This window comes from Dromiciops gliroides, chromosome 6 (genome assembly GCF_019393635.1).
Source record: "Dromiciops gliroides isolate mDroGli1 chromosome 6, mDroGli1.pri, whole genome shotgun sequence".
Taxonomy (NCBI): Eukaryota; Metazoa; Chordata; class Mammalia; order Microbiotheria; family Microbiotheriidae; genus Dromiciops; species Dromiciops gliroides.
The window spans coordinates 121,432,312-121,446,725 of record NC_057866.1 but is presented as its reverse complement, the minus strand read 5'-3'; the positions used below and the strand labels follow the sequence as shown (position 1 = coordinate 121,446,725).

The following is a 14,414-nucleotide window of genomic DNA, read 5'->3' as shown; positions in this document are numbered from 1 at the left end:
ATGTTTGCTGAGTAAAAATTAATTGTGCCTTGAATATTTACACTGTATTTTTTCCTTCCCTAGGGAGCCGTCAGTGACCAAAATTATACAAGAACAGAGACATCCTTGGAAGTGGCTGACTCTGCGCTCAGACTGGCAGCATAAAAATGCAAGCACTCTCCATGAACTTCTAGTAAAAGGGTAAGGGATGGGTAAAGGGTGCATCGAAGTTAAGGAGACACAGTTGGCAAATGCACAAGTCAGCCTGTGACCTTTGTCAATACCAAATTTCCTAGCACACATACGAAGTGGCTCTTTAATTTCAATATCATTCTGTTTTCACTTTCCAGACTTGGAGATAGGATTTCATTTCTTTTAATTTTGATTTTTAAGGCTCTTAACAGAGACTGTTATGACAAAGGGGAAGGGCCCTTAGTCTTTGATCTCAGAACAAATCGTCAAGTCAGTTAGCCATTAGACATTTATTAAGTGCCTGATATGTCTGAGTGCTGTGCTAATGCTAGGGATACAAAGAAACAGTCAAAGGACAGTCCCTACGTTCAAGGAGCTCATGATCTAAAGAGTGAAGACAATATGTAAAAAGAAGCTGAAAGTGGGAGGGGACAAAGAGAGACAGAGATTGACACAGAGAGATTGACAGACACAGAGAAAGACAGACACAGAGAGAGAGACAGATGCAGAGGTTGAGGGAGTGGGGAAAAGTACAGCTTGGGGCATGATAGAAGTTAATAGGAATACACCTTGATAGGAAATGGTGACATGAGTGCTCTGGGAGCCCTCTGGAGGATGTGGGGAAAGTTTTCCACCATATACCCTCCACCCTCTCCAAATTAGAGAGAGGGAGGAACCCCGGGGCAAAGGGTATTTTGGAGGTTTGAGGTTCAAGGCTGGTGTGATCTTGCAGGATGATGAGATGTCTGTATTTCATAATCTACAAAGTGAAAAAAGTTTGTTAAAGAACCTTTGAGTCTGGGGCAGCTAGGTGGCGCAGTGGATAGAGCACCAGCCCTAGAGTCAGGAGTACCTAGAGTATATGGTACCTCAAATCTGGCCTCAGACACTTAACATTTACTAGCTGTGTGACCCTGGGCAAGTTACTTAACCCCAATTGCCTCACTAAAAAAAAAAAAAAAGAACCTTTGATTCAGGATGAATGTCCTTCCTTCCTTCCTTTCTCTGAATATGGTGGCTTTATTGATAACAATGATACACTCCCCTCATGAACATAGGCACAGAGCTTCGGAAAAGAGCTGAAAGCCTGGAGTCAGGATGAATTTCTTGAGACAGAAATAAAAGGTCCAAAATATAACTATTGACAATTAACAGCTTGAGACTTATACTAAGAGCTTAACTGAAAGCTCATTTCTTAAAATGAAAAGTTGTCACCGTTCTTTAAAGTTTGCCCTCCCTTGCCTAAAAAAGGAAAGAAAAACGAGAATGATGCGATTGGAGCCCTTTTTAGTTTTCAAATATTTTTCATTTACAGTGCTTGAATATTTAATCTTCTCAACTGAGTCTTCAGTTTGAGAGGGGTGGATACATAGTGGTGAGAGGCAAGTGGGATACCTTTCTAGCCAGCCAGAAGAGAATCATCCTGGTAATCAATGAAGTCACAACTTTTGAGGCAGTGTATGGTAGTGGATAGAGTGATATACTTTTAGGGTCAGAAAGAGTTGGGATGATAACCATAATAATGATAACAGTATTAATTAGCATTTATATTTTGCTTCAAGGTTGGCATTTCATTTTAATCTCTCAGCAACCCAGTGGTGTAGGTGCTATTATTATCCTCATTTTATAGATGAAAAAACTGAGACAACTTGCCCAGGGTCACAATAGCAAATGTCTAAGGTGAAATTTCAACTCTGGGCTTCCATACTCTAGGTTCTGAACTCTATTGACTGCACCTCTGGCCTTGGTTAAAGTGCCGTCTCTGGGGGGCAGCTAGGTGGTGCAGTGGATAAAGCACCAGCCCTAGATTCAGGAGTACCTGAGTTCAAATCTGGCCTCAGACACTTGACACTTACTAGCTGTGTGACCTTGGGCAAGTCACTTAACCCTCACTGCCCCGCAAAAAGAAAAGAAAGAAGAGGCAGGCAATCAGTCACTTGTTAGGTGCACTCTAGTGTATGGGTTGGATTCTATGACCATTGATGTCCTTTTCAACTTTCAAAATCCATGATCCTTGATTCTGTGACTACCCTGTATATGTTGTCTTCCCCTATTAGAATATAAGCTCCTTGGGGGCAGGGACTATCGCACTTTTATGTAGACCTAAGAACATAGCAAACATTTGATAAATGAATTTTTTATTCATTCATTCATTTCCCTATACATTACTCAGTAAATCCTACTAGGGAGTAGATAACTTTCAGGAGAAGCTTGCTCTTAGAGAAGCAGAGAGTACTGATATGTGGGTTGATTATCCTGGGAATATAGACTTGAATTATGATTTTTTAAAATTTTGGCCAGAGCAGTTAAGTTGTAGAGGGATTTCAAATTGTCAAAATCATTATTGCTGACTAGATCATAGATCCTTGAACTCTTTTACTCATTCATCAATGTAATGTTTGTGGTGATTATCAGAGATGCAAGTTAATATGTATACTGTTTTATTTCTCTAAATATAGGCACCCTTGTCAAAGCAGAAGTCGAATTTCTCTCTTGTGTTCTGAACAAGGTAAGAGAGATGGTGCTGGCATAAATATAATTTTGTTGATTTACTCAACCCAAAAATGAAAAATATCTTTTTTGGGAGGGGGCGGTAATGAGGGTTAAGTGACTTGCCCAGGGTCACACAGCTAGTAAGTGTCAAGTGTCTGAGGTCTGATTTGAACTCAGGTGCTCCTGAATCCAGGGCCAATGCTTTATCCACTGTGCCACCTAGCTGCCCCCCAAAATGAAAAATATCTCAACTAAGGATGCATCTGCATGACATCTGGATGTCAGTGGATGAATAACCTTCTGTGGTCTCTGTTCATTGGCAGACTGTGGCCGTCGTCCTGCAGCTCGTATGTATAAGAGGATTCTGGGTGGCAGAACAAGTCGCCCTGGAAGGTGGCCATGGCAATGCTCCTTGCAGAGTGATCCAAGTGGACACATTTGTGGTTGTGTTCTCATTGCCAAAAAATGGGTTCTGACTGTTGCTCACTGTTTTGAGGGGTGAGTCATACATGTTTTGTTTAGCTACATATGAATCTGTTTTGTCCTATATACATTTGCAACCAGAGTCTGTTGGGTTTTTTTTTGTCATGCTATTGTATATGGTACATCTTATCAGTCTGTGGAAACAGAGAAGGAATGGCTGGCCTCTCTTGTGGTCAGTATCCATTGGTGGTGAAGCATGTGGTGCTGCTTATGATTAGCAGTGGACCAAATGTACTTAGAGAGATTTTTCCATGTGTCATGTAAACCCCCTCAATAATAGGAAGATTAAGTTAAGAAGACTGCAGTCATAAATTTCCCAAAAAGATAAACGAATTTAAATAATTCATCCAGTTGTTCATTCATGGTCACCTTTGCCTATCTACATTGGGTGTCCAAGTGTACATTTTGTTGAAGGATCTGGATGACGTATGCAAAGCATGACAACTGAGTAGTAGTATGTGTTTATGCTTAAGGAAAGGGACATGGTATCAAAAGATGTGATGTGTGGTATGAACAGATTGGATCATTGAAACAAAACTAAGAAGACAAAATTTAACAACTATAAATATAAAGCTCTGAATTTAGCTTCAAAAAAAATCAACTATATGAGTACAAAATAGGTAAGTGTAGGCTTAGCAGATCATTTGGAAATGACCTAAGAGTTTTAATTGACTACAGACTCGATATGAGCCCAAAGCATGATGAAATTTCCAAAAAAAAAAAAAAGCTAATGAAATCTCAGTCTACATGAACAGAAATCTAGTATCCAGATTGAGGCAGGTTATTATCTTGGTTTACTTTGGTCTGGTTAGACTGCATTTAGACTACTGTGTCTAGTTCTAGACTTGACATTTTATGAATTATGTTCATAAACTATATGATATCCAAAAGGAGACAACCAGGAAAAGGGTCTAAAAACATCATCTCATACTATCCATATGTGTAATGGGATTTCTTTTTCTTAACTTCTCAATAAAGGGGAGAGGGGAAGGAGAAAGACAATTTAGAACTGAAAATAAACTTTAAAAGCTAAAAACAATTATAAAGGAAAAAATAAAAATCATGTCATATGAGGAATGGTTAAAAGAATTTGAGATGTTTAATCTTAAATGAAAAGGCTTATTGGAGGTAGCATATTTATTTGAAATATATGAAAAGATGTTATATGGAAACAGGATAAGACTTATTTTGTGTTGAGAACTGGGACTAAGGAATGGGTATAGATTTTATCTTTTAATAAGAACTTCCTAATGATTCTGGGCATCCAAAAGTGAAATATTACCACTTGCTTTTGCTGTTTCTTAATGAAACAGCTTTGATCCTTTTCATGGAAGTCAGTTGTACATAGTGAGATGCTATTAGACACAACTCAGTTACACTGAGCAATTTGGTTTGTATGTGATTTCTTCCCTTAAAATAAGCATCTTGCCTGATATAAATTGATTTCTAGTCATTTAAATGGAATTGATATATTTCTTTCTTTCCTCCTTCCCTCTCCTTTCTTTTCTTTTCTTTCTTTTCATAATGCCCAATACTGTTAAATGTTTATCACTGAAGTAACTGGATAGGTTAAGCAACTTGAACAAATGAGAGGGAGACTAAGATAAATAACCTCAAATGAATGTATTAATTTCCCAGGTCATGAGCTTCTTCCTATGAATTGAAGAGACCCTTTTAGATGTTATCTAGTACTCAATTCCTTCATTGTTACTGTTACAACATAGCTTTAGTTATTTTTCATTAAAATAGGAAAAACAAAGCCAGCATAGAATATGATTGATGCTTTCAGCACATTTTCATTAGGATTCCCTAAGTATTTCTTCTCCTCACGGCACTCCCTATTCCTAGGAGTAGTCCTTTAGGCTTCCTTTTCTCTTATCTTTTTCATTCTCCTTTGAGCCTCCTTCAGTCTCCTCTTCCTACTTTAATCAGTCATTATGAGAACTTAGCCTTTAACATGTTCTGTTATTCAGAATTTTGCTTTTTGGAAGTATAATCTTTGCTTTTTGCATATTGTGGGAATTTGTTTATCAGCCATTCAGTTAATTATTTAAATGTTTTCTAGTGTAAATAATAAAAAAGATGCATTGCGATTTCATTTTTTAATTTAATTTTTTTTCAATGAACAGAAATTGATTTCCCTTCTTTTCTCCCCTACCTCTGAGGAAAAGAAAAAGAAAATCCTTGTATCAAATATGTGTAGTCAAGTATGATAGATTCCAGCACTGGCCATGCCTAAAAGTATATACTCTTTGTTCATACTGAATCTATCGTCTCTCTAGGAGGACTTTGATAACTTGCTTTATTATTGGTCTTCTAGAGTTGTGGGTGGTCATTGCATTGCTCAGAGTTCCTTAGTTTTTAAATATTGTTTATCTTTACAATGCTATTTAATATATAAATTGTTCTCCTGATTCTACTCACTTCACTTTGTACTGGTTCATATGAAGTCTTTGCAGGTTTCTCTGAAACTTTCCCTTTTATCATTTATTACAGCACAATGGTATTCCATTATATTCACATGCCATATTTTTAACCATTCCTGAATTAATGAGCTGTTACAGATTTCCACCTAAGAAGATTAGATAAATAATAACAAATTAATAACTAAAAGGCAATATGGCATAGTGTAAAGAGCAATGGATTAGTAGAAGGGGTGAATTTGAATTCAAGAAACACATAAGATTAAAACATTTCCTTTTAATATTTACAAACTATATGACTACAAATTAACTATTTAATATTCCCAAGCTTTCAGTTTCCTGATGTGTAAAATGTCACTAAGAATTCCTGTAATACCTGCCAGAAAGGCATGTTGTAACCATCAAAGAGATAATATATGTAAAATATTTTATAAACCTTAAAACACCTAAATAGAAGTTCTTAGAATTTACAGTTTGAAAGTTTCCATCTGTATTTAGAAAGATAATCTGAGTTCAAATGTTAATACTTCTTAATATGCTATTTAAGGAGAGAAAATGCTGCTGTGTGGAAAGTGGTGCTTGGTATAAACAATCTGGATCACCCATCGATCTTTATGCAGACTCGTCTAGTGAAGACGATTATTTTACATCCTCGATACAACAGAGCAGTGGTTGACTATGATATCAGCATTGTGGAACTAAATGAAGATATCAGTGAGACCAGTTATGTCCGTCCAGTCTGTTTGCCCAGATCAGAACAGGTGGTAGAGCCCGATACTTATTGTTACATCACAGGCTGGGGACATATGGGCAACAAAAGTAAGTCAGAATCTTACAGGAATTTAATGATGCTTTTGTTACGTGCTGGCTAGCTGTGATGTCAAATCACTGTGATAGTTTATCCATTTCCTTGATTTTTTAAGGAAAAGATCCATTCTGATGTAAAAAGTTTGTGAGACTGTAGACTTTCCCTAATATTCAAGTTAACTATGTTTAAAGTAGGTTTCTAGGCTCAGTGTGTAACTAGCAGATGATTACACTTTCTGTGCCAAGAGACAGTTTTGAACTGTATCTAAGAGTCACAAACATTTTAGACCACTACCCCATGTGGGCTATTAGATATTCATCAAAATGCATTCATATATTGGATATACCCTACACACCAACTAAGTATAGGACAAGTCCATAATAAAGACAGGCAATGGCCAAAAGGTAGAAGCACAACAAGACTGGGATGGATGCAAAATGTCCAGGCAATGCAGAGTAAGGTCAGTGGTGAAATCTTAGGACCACCAGAATCCTGGCCTATATTCAGTTATGGTCTATTCATGATATTTCTTTTCTTGTGGGTTTTTTGTTGTTGTTAAACAGTGAGAGCAAAATAACTGACTGGAATATAAAGATAAAAGTTGAATGAGCATGCCACTAATGGAGAAAAGAGATATTTTCACAGAACCAGTTTGTTTTTCCCCTCCCCATCTCCATTTGATGTTGATCAAAACATACCATAAAACATTGAAATTATCCAATCAAACAAGTTATGCAAGGATTTTTTGTGGGGTTTTTTTTGTTATTCATGATATTTCAGTTGACCAGTGTGTTTAAATTATAGTAAAGTCTAGCAGTACTTTCAACCCCCTAAAACAATCACAATTCTACTGGGAACAAACTTAAAAAAAAAAAGAACAATGGTTTACTCTCTTATTTAATTAGAAGGGTTTTAATCCCAGGATAGTACAAATGTTTAAGTAATAATGAATTAGCTCTACCTCTCCCTTCTAAGTGCTGTTAATTCTGTCTTATTCTGTTTGGTCTACTTGAAAGTTTAAAATAGAATAATAGCTGCAATCAACAAAAACGTGCAGTGATAATATGAGATCAGAGCACTCTCCATATTACTTTGGATGGTATTTCACCTAAAATTTCCACATCAAATATGAAACAATATTGAACATACCATTCCTTTTATAACCCTGAAAGCATTTTACAATTGTTTTTCTTCCCCTAATAAGACTAATAAGGAAGCTTGGCAACCCTCTGATTTATTATCAGTCTCTGAAAAGGATATTGTGGAAGAAACTTTATAAAACTGTTCTCACATTTAGATTCATACCTTCTGCCTTCAAGTAATCTGTAATTATTTTGAGAAAACTTTCACATGCTATGGCCTTACATATGGTGTTATTATACCCAATAGATGACATTCGGATCTCTAACACCCTCTTCATGTTGTTTGCCAGGACAAAAAGTACTATTTACTCTTCGTGAGTTTTTCAAAGCCTCTTAAATGTTAAGAGCATTGGTTCCAGTGTGCCATGAGACACAATTTCCAACTTGCACGGGTCATGCCTGTCTTATTCTAAACATAAATATCAGTATCCTGTGGGGAAAAAAAACCAATTATCTGGATGTGATTGAATAAGTTAGCTATCTTTGGGTCTTTTTAATTTTGGGGGGAGGGGCAGGGCAATGAGAGTTGTGACTTGCCCAGGGTCACACAACTAGTGTCAAGTGACTGAGGTCAGATTTGAACTCAGGTCCTCCTGAATCCAGGGCCAGTGCTTTATCCACTGTACCACCTAGCTGCCCTATCTTTGGGTCTTGATTTTCTCATCTGTGTGATGACAGAGTTAAAGTATATGATTTTAAAAGGTCCCCTTTAGCTCCAAAATCCATGATTTCACTGACACCTCCAAGGCTTAGGTTCATGTCCAAGGTCCTGTACCATAGTGAAAGTAAAGTAATATTGTGTAGTGGGAAGAGCCCTAGAATAGGAGGCAAGAGGCCTGAGGTTTGCCTCCTTAGGCAAATGTCTCCCCCCGACCCTTGAGTCTCTTTCTTTATCTTCATAATGAGGAGGATGGACAAATGATTCCTAAAGTTCCTTCGTGCTCCAAAATTCCTTTGATTCTAGAAAACAAGTGTAAATGTTACTGAAATATTTCAGTAAGGGATAAAAACGTTTTTCTACTTTGAAAAAAAAAACTTTTCAATTTAAAATTCCACAGGCCTTTATTTTATGTGTAATTTTACCATCTCTTAAAAATTTTTAGTGCCTTTTAAACTTCAAGAGGGAGAAGTCCGTATTATTTCTCTGGAACAGTGCCAGTCCTACTTTGATATGAAAACGATTACCACCAGAATGATATGTGCAGGTTATGAGTCTGGCACTGTGGACTCCTGTATGGTGAGTAGTTCCTCTAGTTGCCAAACATATTGATTTATGAAAAAATAATGATAGTGCTTCTATAAATTCATTAATATTATTTTATACTTTTATTTTATAAGCCACTTGGCTGCAGAAATTGTAATTGTTTCTAATTTTATCTTTCCTTCCACCCAGGTTAATATTATGCTTATTTCATGATTTTGGGGGAAGTCATTTAACCTATCTTGGCTTCAGTTTTATTACCTTTTAAATGAGGGATCTGGTCTGCTGCTTATTACCTGTGTCATGTCTAGAAAATCACTTAACTTCCCTGGGTCTCACATTCCTCATCTGTTAAGTATTGGGGTTGGATTATATGATCCCAAAGATCCCTTCTACCTCTATACCCTTTGAGTAGATGGTCCCCTTCTAGCCCTAACTTATATGAACTCTCTACATACCCTCAGTATACATTCATACATTTTGCATGAAATGCATGACAATAGTGAGTTTCATGAATCACAGGTATGACCATGGTCAGGAACTATTTCATTTTTGTCAAGAGTAGTGGATGGGGCAGCTAGGTGGCACAGTGGATAAAGCACCGGCCCTGGATTCAGGAGTACCTGAGTTCAAATCTAGCCTCAGACACTTGACACTTACTAGCTGTGTGACCCTGGGCAAGTCACTTAACCCCCATTGCCCCGCAAAAAAAAAAAAAAAGAGTAGTGGAAAGCAAGCTAACCTTGAAACAAGGAAGATCTGGGTTTGAGTCGTGCCTCTGACATATGCTAGCTTCATATTCCCGGGCAAGAGACCTTACCTTTCTTTTCTCTAGGCAACTCTAAGTCTATTAAGTTGCAGAGGAAATACGAACCAGCACTGATAGAGTTTCCTCATTTGTGAGTTCCCTTTCCCAACAAAATCACAGGCCTAGTTTCTATTTCCTTTCCCTACCATGTGTCTCGCCATAATAGATGCTTAATGAATGATTATTGATTAACCGATTGATGTAGAAACCCTGTTTCCCAACTTAATTTTTCAGTATCCTTAAGCAATGGGAAGGTAGGAACTTTAGCCATCAAATCACCTAACTGAAGAAGAAATACACCATGGCAGCTACCATTTTTTAAATGTCGTTTTCAGTTGTTATATGAAACACAACTGACTTTTGTGGTAGTCATTTTGGGAAAGGTGTGACTTGCCAAAGTGATACACATTTCGTGACTCTACCATGATGGGGAAAAACAAAGGCTGAAGACTCCTCAAGATTTCTCCTAAAGTACCAACCTGCTGGTTTCACAGACACTTCCTGTCATATTTTTCAGCTTGGCTTGTAGGTTTCAGGGACTGAAATTTTATGAAACCTGGAAAAAGTAGCTTTTCTGGGGTCAGTGCTCACAAAAGACAATTACTGAAGATACTTTCTCAATTAATGCTAGGGAAGTACTTTCAGGTCATTTTTAAGAAAAATGAGTGACAAAAACAACCTAGCACAATTATAGGCTATTTTTCATTTTCTAGTTTTGCCAAGCTGTATATGAAAGAGGCAGACTGAAATAGTTGAAAGAGTTTTAGATTTAGAATTCAGAGGACCCTGGTTTGAATCTGGCCTCTGCTTCTTGCTATTTGGAAGATCATTGTTAAGTTATTTCTTCTCTTTGTGTCTGCAGTAAATATACTGTTTAGTCCTGATGGACAACCCCTTCAATTGCATCCCTAATAAATTTTCATCTGGCCTGTGTTAAAATACAAAGTGAGGGGTACTCACTATCTTCTGAAGTAGCCCATTTCACTTCTGAACAACTCAACTCATTAAGAAATTTTTCCTAATATCAAGCCTAAATGCGCATCTCTGAAAGTAATTCCCACCACTTCTATTCCTGCCATCAAGAACAAGTGCAATTCCCTTTTCATTTTGGGTGATTGGGAGACCTGCAAACATCCTAGTTATCTCCCTTTACAAGTCCTCTGGCTGGTCAATGTCTTTCTGAAAATATAATGCTTAGAACTGGACTTGGTACTCCAGATGTAGTCTTACTAGATGGCATAAAGTGTGGTTATCATCTCTTACATTCTAGAACTAATTCTTCTCACCATATCCTAAGATCACATTCACTTTTTTTGGCTACCACACCCACTTTAGACTGACATTGAGGTTTCAAGCTTCAAAAACAAGGAGATATTTTTTAAAACATTTTTTAGCTCAAATGCTGTCTATTCACATTCCCCTCTACTATCATGTTCTTTCCTCATTTATGAAATGGGAAGTTTGGACTGGATGAAATCTAGGGTTCTTTATAGCTCTGCAGCCTGTGACATTTTACAATGAAGGGATTTCTACTCTTCCTCTCCCATCTTTCCACTTCCTTCCCTTCCTGCATTGACAGTAGAGACAAGTCAGTTTTCCTTGGTTCTTTACTTTCTTTTTGGTTCTTGTATTATTCAAACAAATCCCTAGATGCAAAATTAGCATTAAACATGGTCTCCTTATTATTAGGTCAGATGAAGATCAATCACAGACTTACTGCTTCCAATTCTATAGTACCTGCTATTAGCTGATAAACTGGATCAAATGGAGTAAATGGGTTACTCTAAGCAATCTTTGATGCGTAGACTATGTTTTACAGTCTCACCTTTAATCCTCATTAAAGTAGACCATTTATAATTGGAATCCAAAGGGGAAGAAGGAAAACGAACCAAAAAGACAGCAACATTAACTGTGCACATTTCTTCTTGGCTGGATTTCTGAACCAGGCTGGATACGGTTGTTGATTATCTGATGAAATCCCTCTCAGTACTAACATAAAAGATTACTAATGACCGTCTTCAACGTTGCCTATTATTTCAAAACTGTTTATCTTTCATTCTTTGTTTTTCTCTGACAAAGATCCTTTATGTGGAAAAAAATTAAGTTTTTTCCTGTTACCAAAGATCATTCATTGGCTAATGAAGTTGCCTAATAGAATTGTCTTCAGTGGATTATGCCATTTCCCCCCTTTACCCACTTGATTATCCTTTATCACTTCATTAAGGCAAAGCAGTTTTCTCAATACTGTCCATTATGTCAATCTTAGGCCTAAGAATTACTGTTGTACCTTTCTCACAGAAGGTAGAGTGACCCAGTAAAGAAATATATCTTTGCTTTATTTACCAGTAATTATATTAAATAATGTTCTTAAAATCACAGTATAGGAAGGTCACCAGCCATTGTTTATTCTATGTTTTAGGATAGTAGAATTATTGTAGACCAGGCCAAACAGAGATAATTTGTCGTGCTTATATGAACAGTTTATTGACATTTCTTATGTAAGTCCCAATTCTTTTCTAGAATGATTGAGTCAATTCACAGCATTACTACAAATATATTAGTGAGACTGACTTACCATAGCCCCTGCAATATTGGCTATTTCTTTATCTTTTCTAGAGGCAGAAAGTTGTAGTGAATAGAGAGTCAGCCTCAGAATCAAGAAGACCCAAGTTCAAGTTTAATGTTAGACACATAGATTAAATCACAGTTCTCACCCCCCCAAGTCACTTAATACTTGCCCTGGGAATTTTCTAAGATCATAAATTGCAAAAGAGTTGCTAACCTACACTGATAAAGTTAGTTTCCACCAGATATTCCTACACCAATGAAATCATAAGATAAGACCAAAAAAATCCCCAAATCATCTTTACCAAAAATATGGTATGATTGGATATGAGGTAAAATGTAAGAATTATTTTAATTTCAATTTCTTTTATTAGTGATGCGGACATTTTCACATAATTGTTGACATTTTGCATTTCATATTTTGTAAATCTTTTGTTTTCTTTGTTTATGCCTTTTGGAGAAAGGCTCTGGATGTTATATGTTTGTGTAAATTCCTTGTAAGTCATAGATAACAGTATTATACATTACCTCTTAGACAATGAGGCAATTGAATAGGACTTTTGTGGGAGATACCATCTTCCTCTTAAAGATACGAAGTAATATATGAACATACTTGTATTTATACATTTTTTCTGAGCGTTTTTGTTATTTCTTATCCCAATAACCTGAATTAGAGAGTCCAGTGGGTAACAGAAGGAATTTCAGTTGACTTTAGATTGAAAATATTCTTTTACAGGGCAAAATTCTCTCACACGTATAAGCAGAAAAATAAGCTGGGAGTATGGAGAGATACAAATATAATGCTATTCCAATACTTGTATGCTTGTTTTATTATTTATTTTTATGGGGCAATGGGGGTTAAGTGACTTGCCCAAGGTCACACAGCTAGTAAGTGTCAAGTGTCTGAGGCCGGATTTGAACTCAGGTCCTCCTGAATCCAGGGCTGGTGCTCTATCCACTGCGCCACCTAGCTGACCCTGTGTGCTTGTTTTATGAAAGCCTATACACTCGTTTTTGGGGATCGTAATTTTTTCCTTAGGCCCCATTGTAGTAGTTCTAGAATGAAGGGCTTTTGTTCTAGAAGAATAGCTATATATCTACCTTTTGTTCTTCTATATGTCCAGTTTTACAGAAACTTCAAAGACAGATTTTTCTAAATCCTTCTTCCATTCTCCACTTCACCAGTGTGACCTAATCAAGCTTTCTCTATTTGATAGTGATACAGCTCTGAACAACTTTAGATATTCATTATGTGAGGAAGCCACCCCAATTATGGTGTGATGGAAAGAGTACTAGATTTGGAATCTGGGGACCTGGATTTGAATCCTGGCTTTGCTACTTACCTGAGTAACCTTTAACAAATCACTTAACTTCTCTGGACTCAGTTGTCTCATCTGTAAAAGGAGAGGATAAAGTTGGATTCCTTCTAGCTCTAAGTCTATGATGAACCCATATCTATTTATATCTGTTCTAGTGCCTTAGAATTGTTCTCCCCTTTTTGTTTACCATTTAACATATATTTGCTGAATATATGGAAAAGAAGCCAAGAAAATTCCCTCTTCATAGGAGAAGGTGAGAATCTTGTTCCTCCTCCTCTTCTTCCATTAAAAGTCCTGGTAAAAACATCATAATTAATTTGAAAATCGCAACAATGAACTTTAACCTCAAGTCATAATCACAGTGGAAACAGTTGCAGCTTTGTAGATTCTTCAAGTAAATTGGTCAAAGTAGGCTTTAATATGGAAAAATGTTATAGTGCTGGAAACAACAGTGATCATCCTCTGTCATTCTTTATTTTTACAGGGTGACAGTGGTGGGCCTCTTGTTTGCGAGCGTCCTGGAGGCCAGTGGACATTGTTTGGCTTGACTTCATGGGGCTCAGTCTGCTTTTCCAAAGTTCTGGGACCAGGTGTTTATAGTAACGTTTCACATTTTGTTGACTGGATTGAACGGCAAATATACATCCATACCTTTCTGCTCAATTGATTAGCAAAGTAAAGAAGACTGCCTCTTCAACTTTTGTGGGAGACACTGAAGGAAGCACTTTCTACAGGAGGACAATGTGACAGCGTGGCCCAGATGAGTAACCTTTCACCGGCCTAGGCAGATATTGCTGGTTCTCTTACTTTTATTTGCTCTAATTTTATTCTTTCTTTTACTTTTTTTTCCTCTCCTTCCTTCCTTTCCTCTCCTTCCTTCCTTCCATGATACTGTGGTGTCATTTCAAAAACAAAGAGAGGCCCTAAAGGTACAGATACAACCCTATCACATGGCCTGGCCTAACCTTGTGTATACCACAAAATTATCAAAACTCAGTTCA

General features: G+C 37.0%; 1 protein-coding gene across 1 annotated transcript in view; it reads left to right on the top strand.

Moving 5' to 3' along the window:
* Nucleotides 1–14,181, top strand: part of CORIN (corin, serine peptidase) — a 225,053-nt gene extending 210,872 nt beyond the window's left edge. Inside the window, 6 exon segments of the mRNA XM_043972400.1 lie at nt 64–180; nt 2,631–2,680; nt 2,988–3,162; nt 6,118–6,389; nt 8,624–8,757; nt 13,898–14,181. Coding sequence (XP_043828335.1) covers nt 64–180; nt 2,631–2,680; nt 2,988–3,162; nt 6,118–6,389; nt 8,624–8,757; nt 13,898–14,080 — 931 coding nt within the window. The 3' untranslated portion in view covers nt 14,081–14,181.
* Nucleotides 14,182–14,414: the final 233 nt, after the last annotated feature.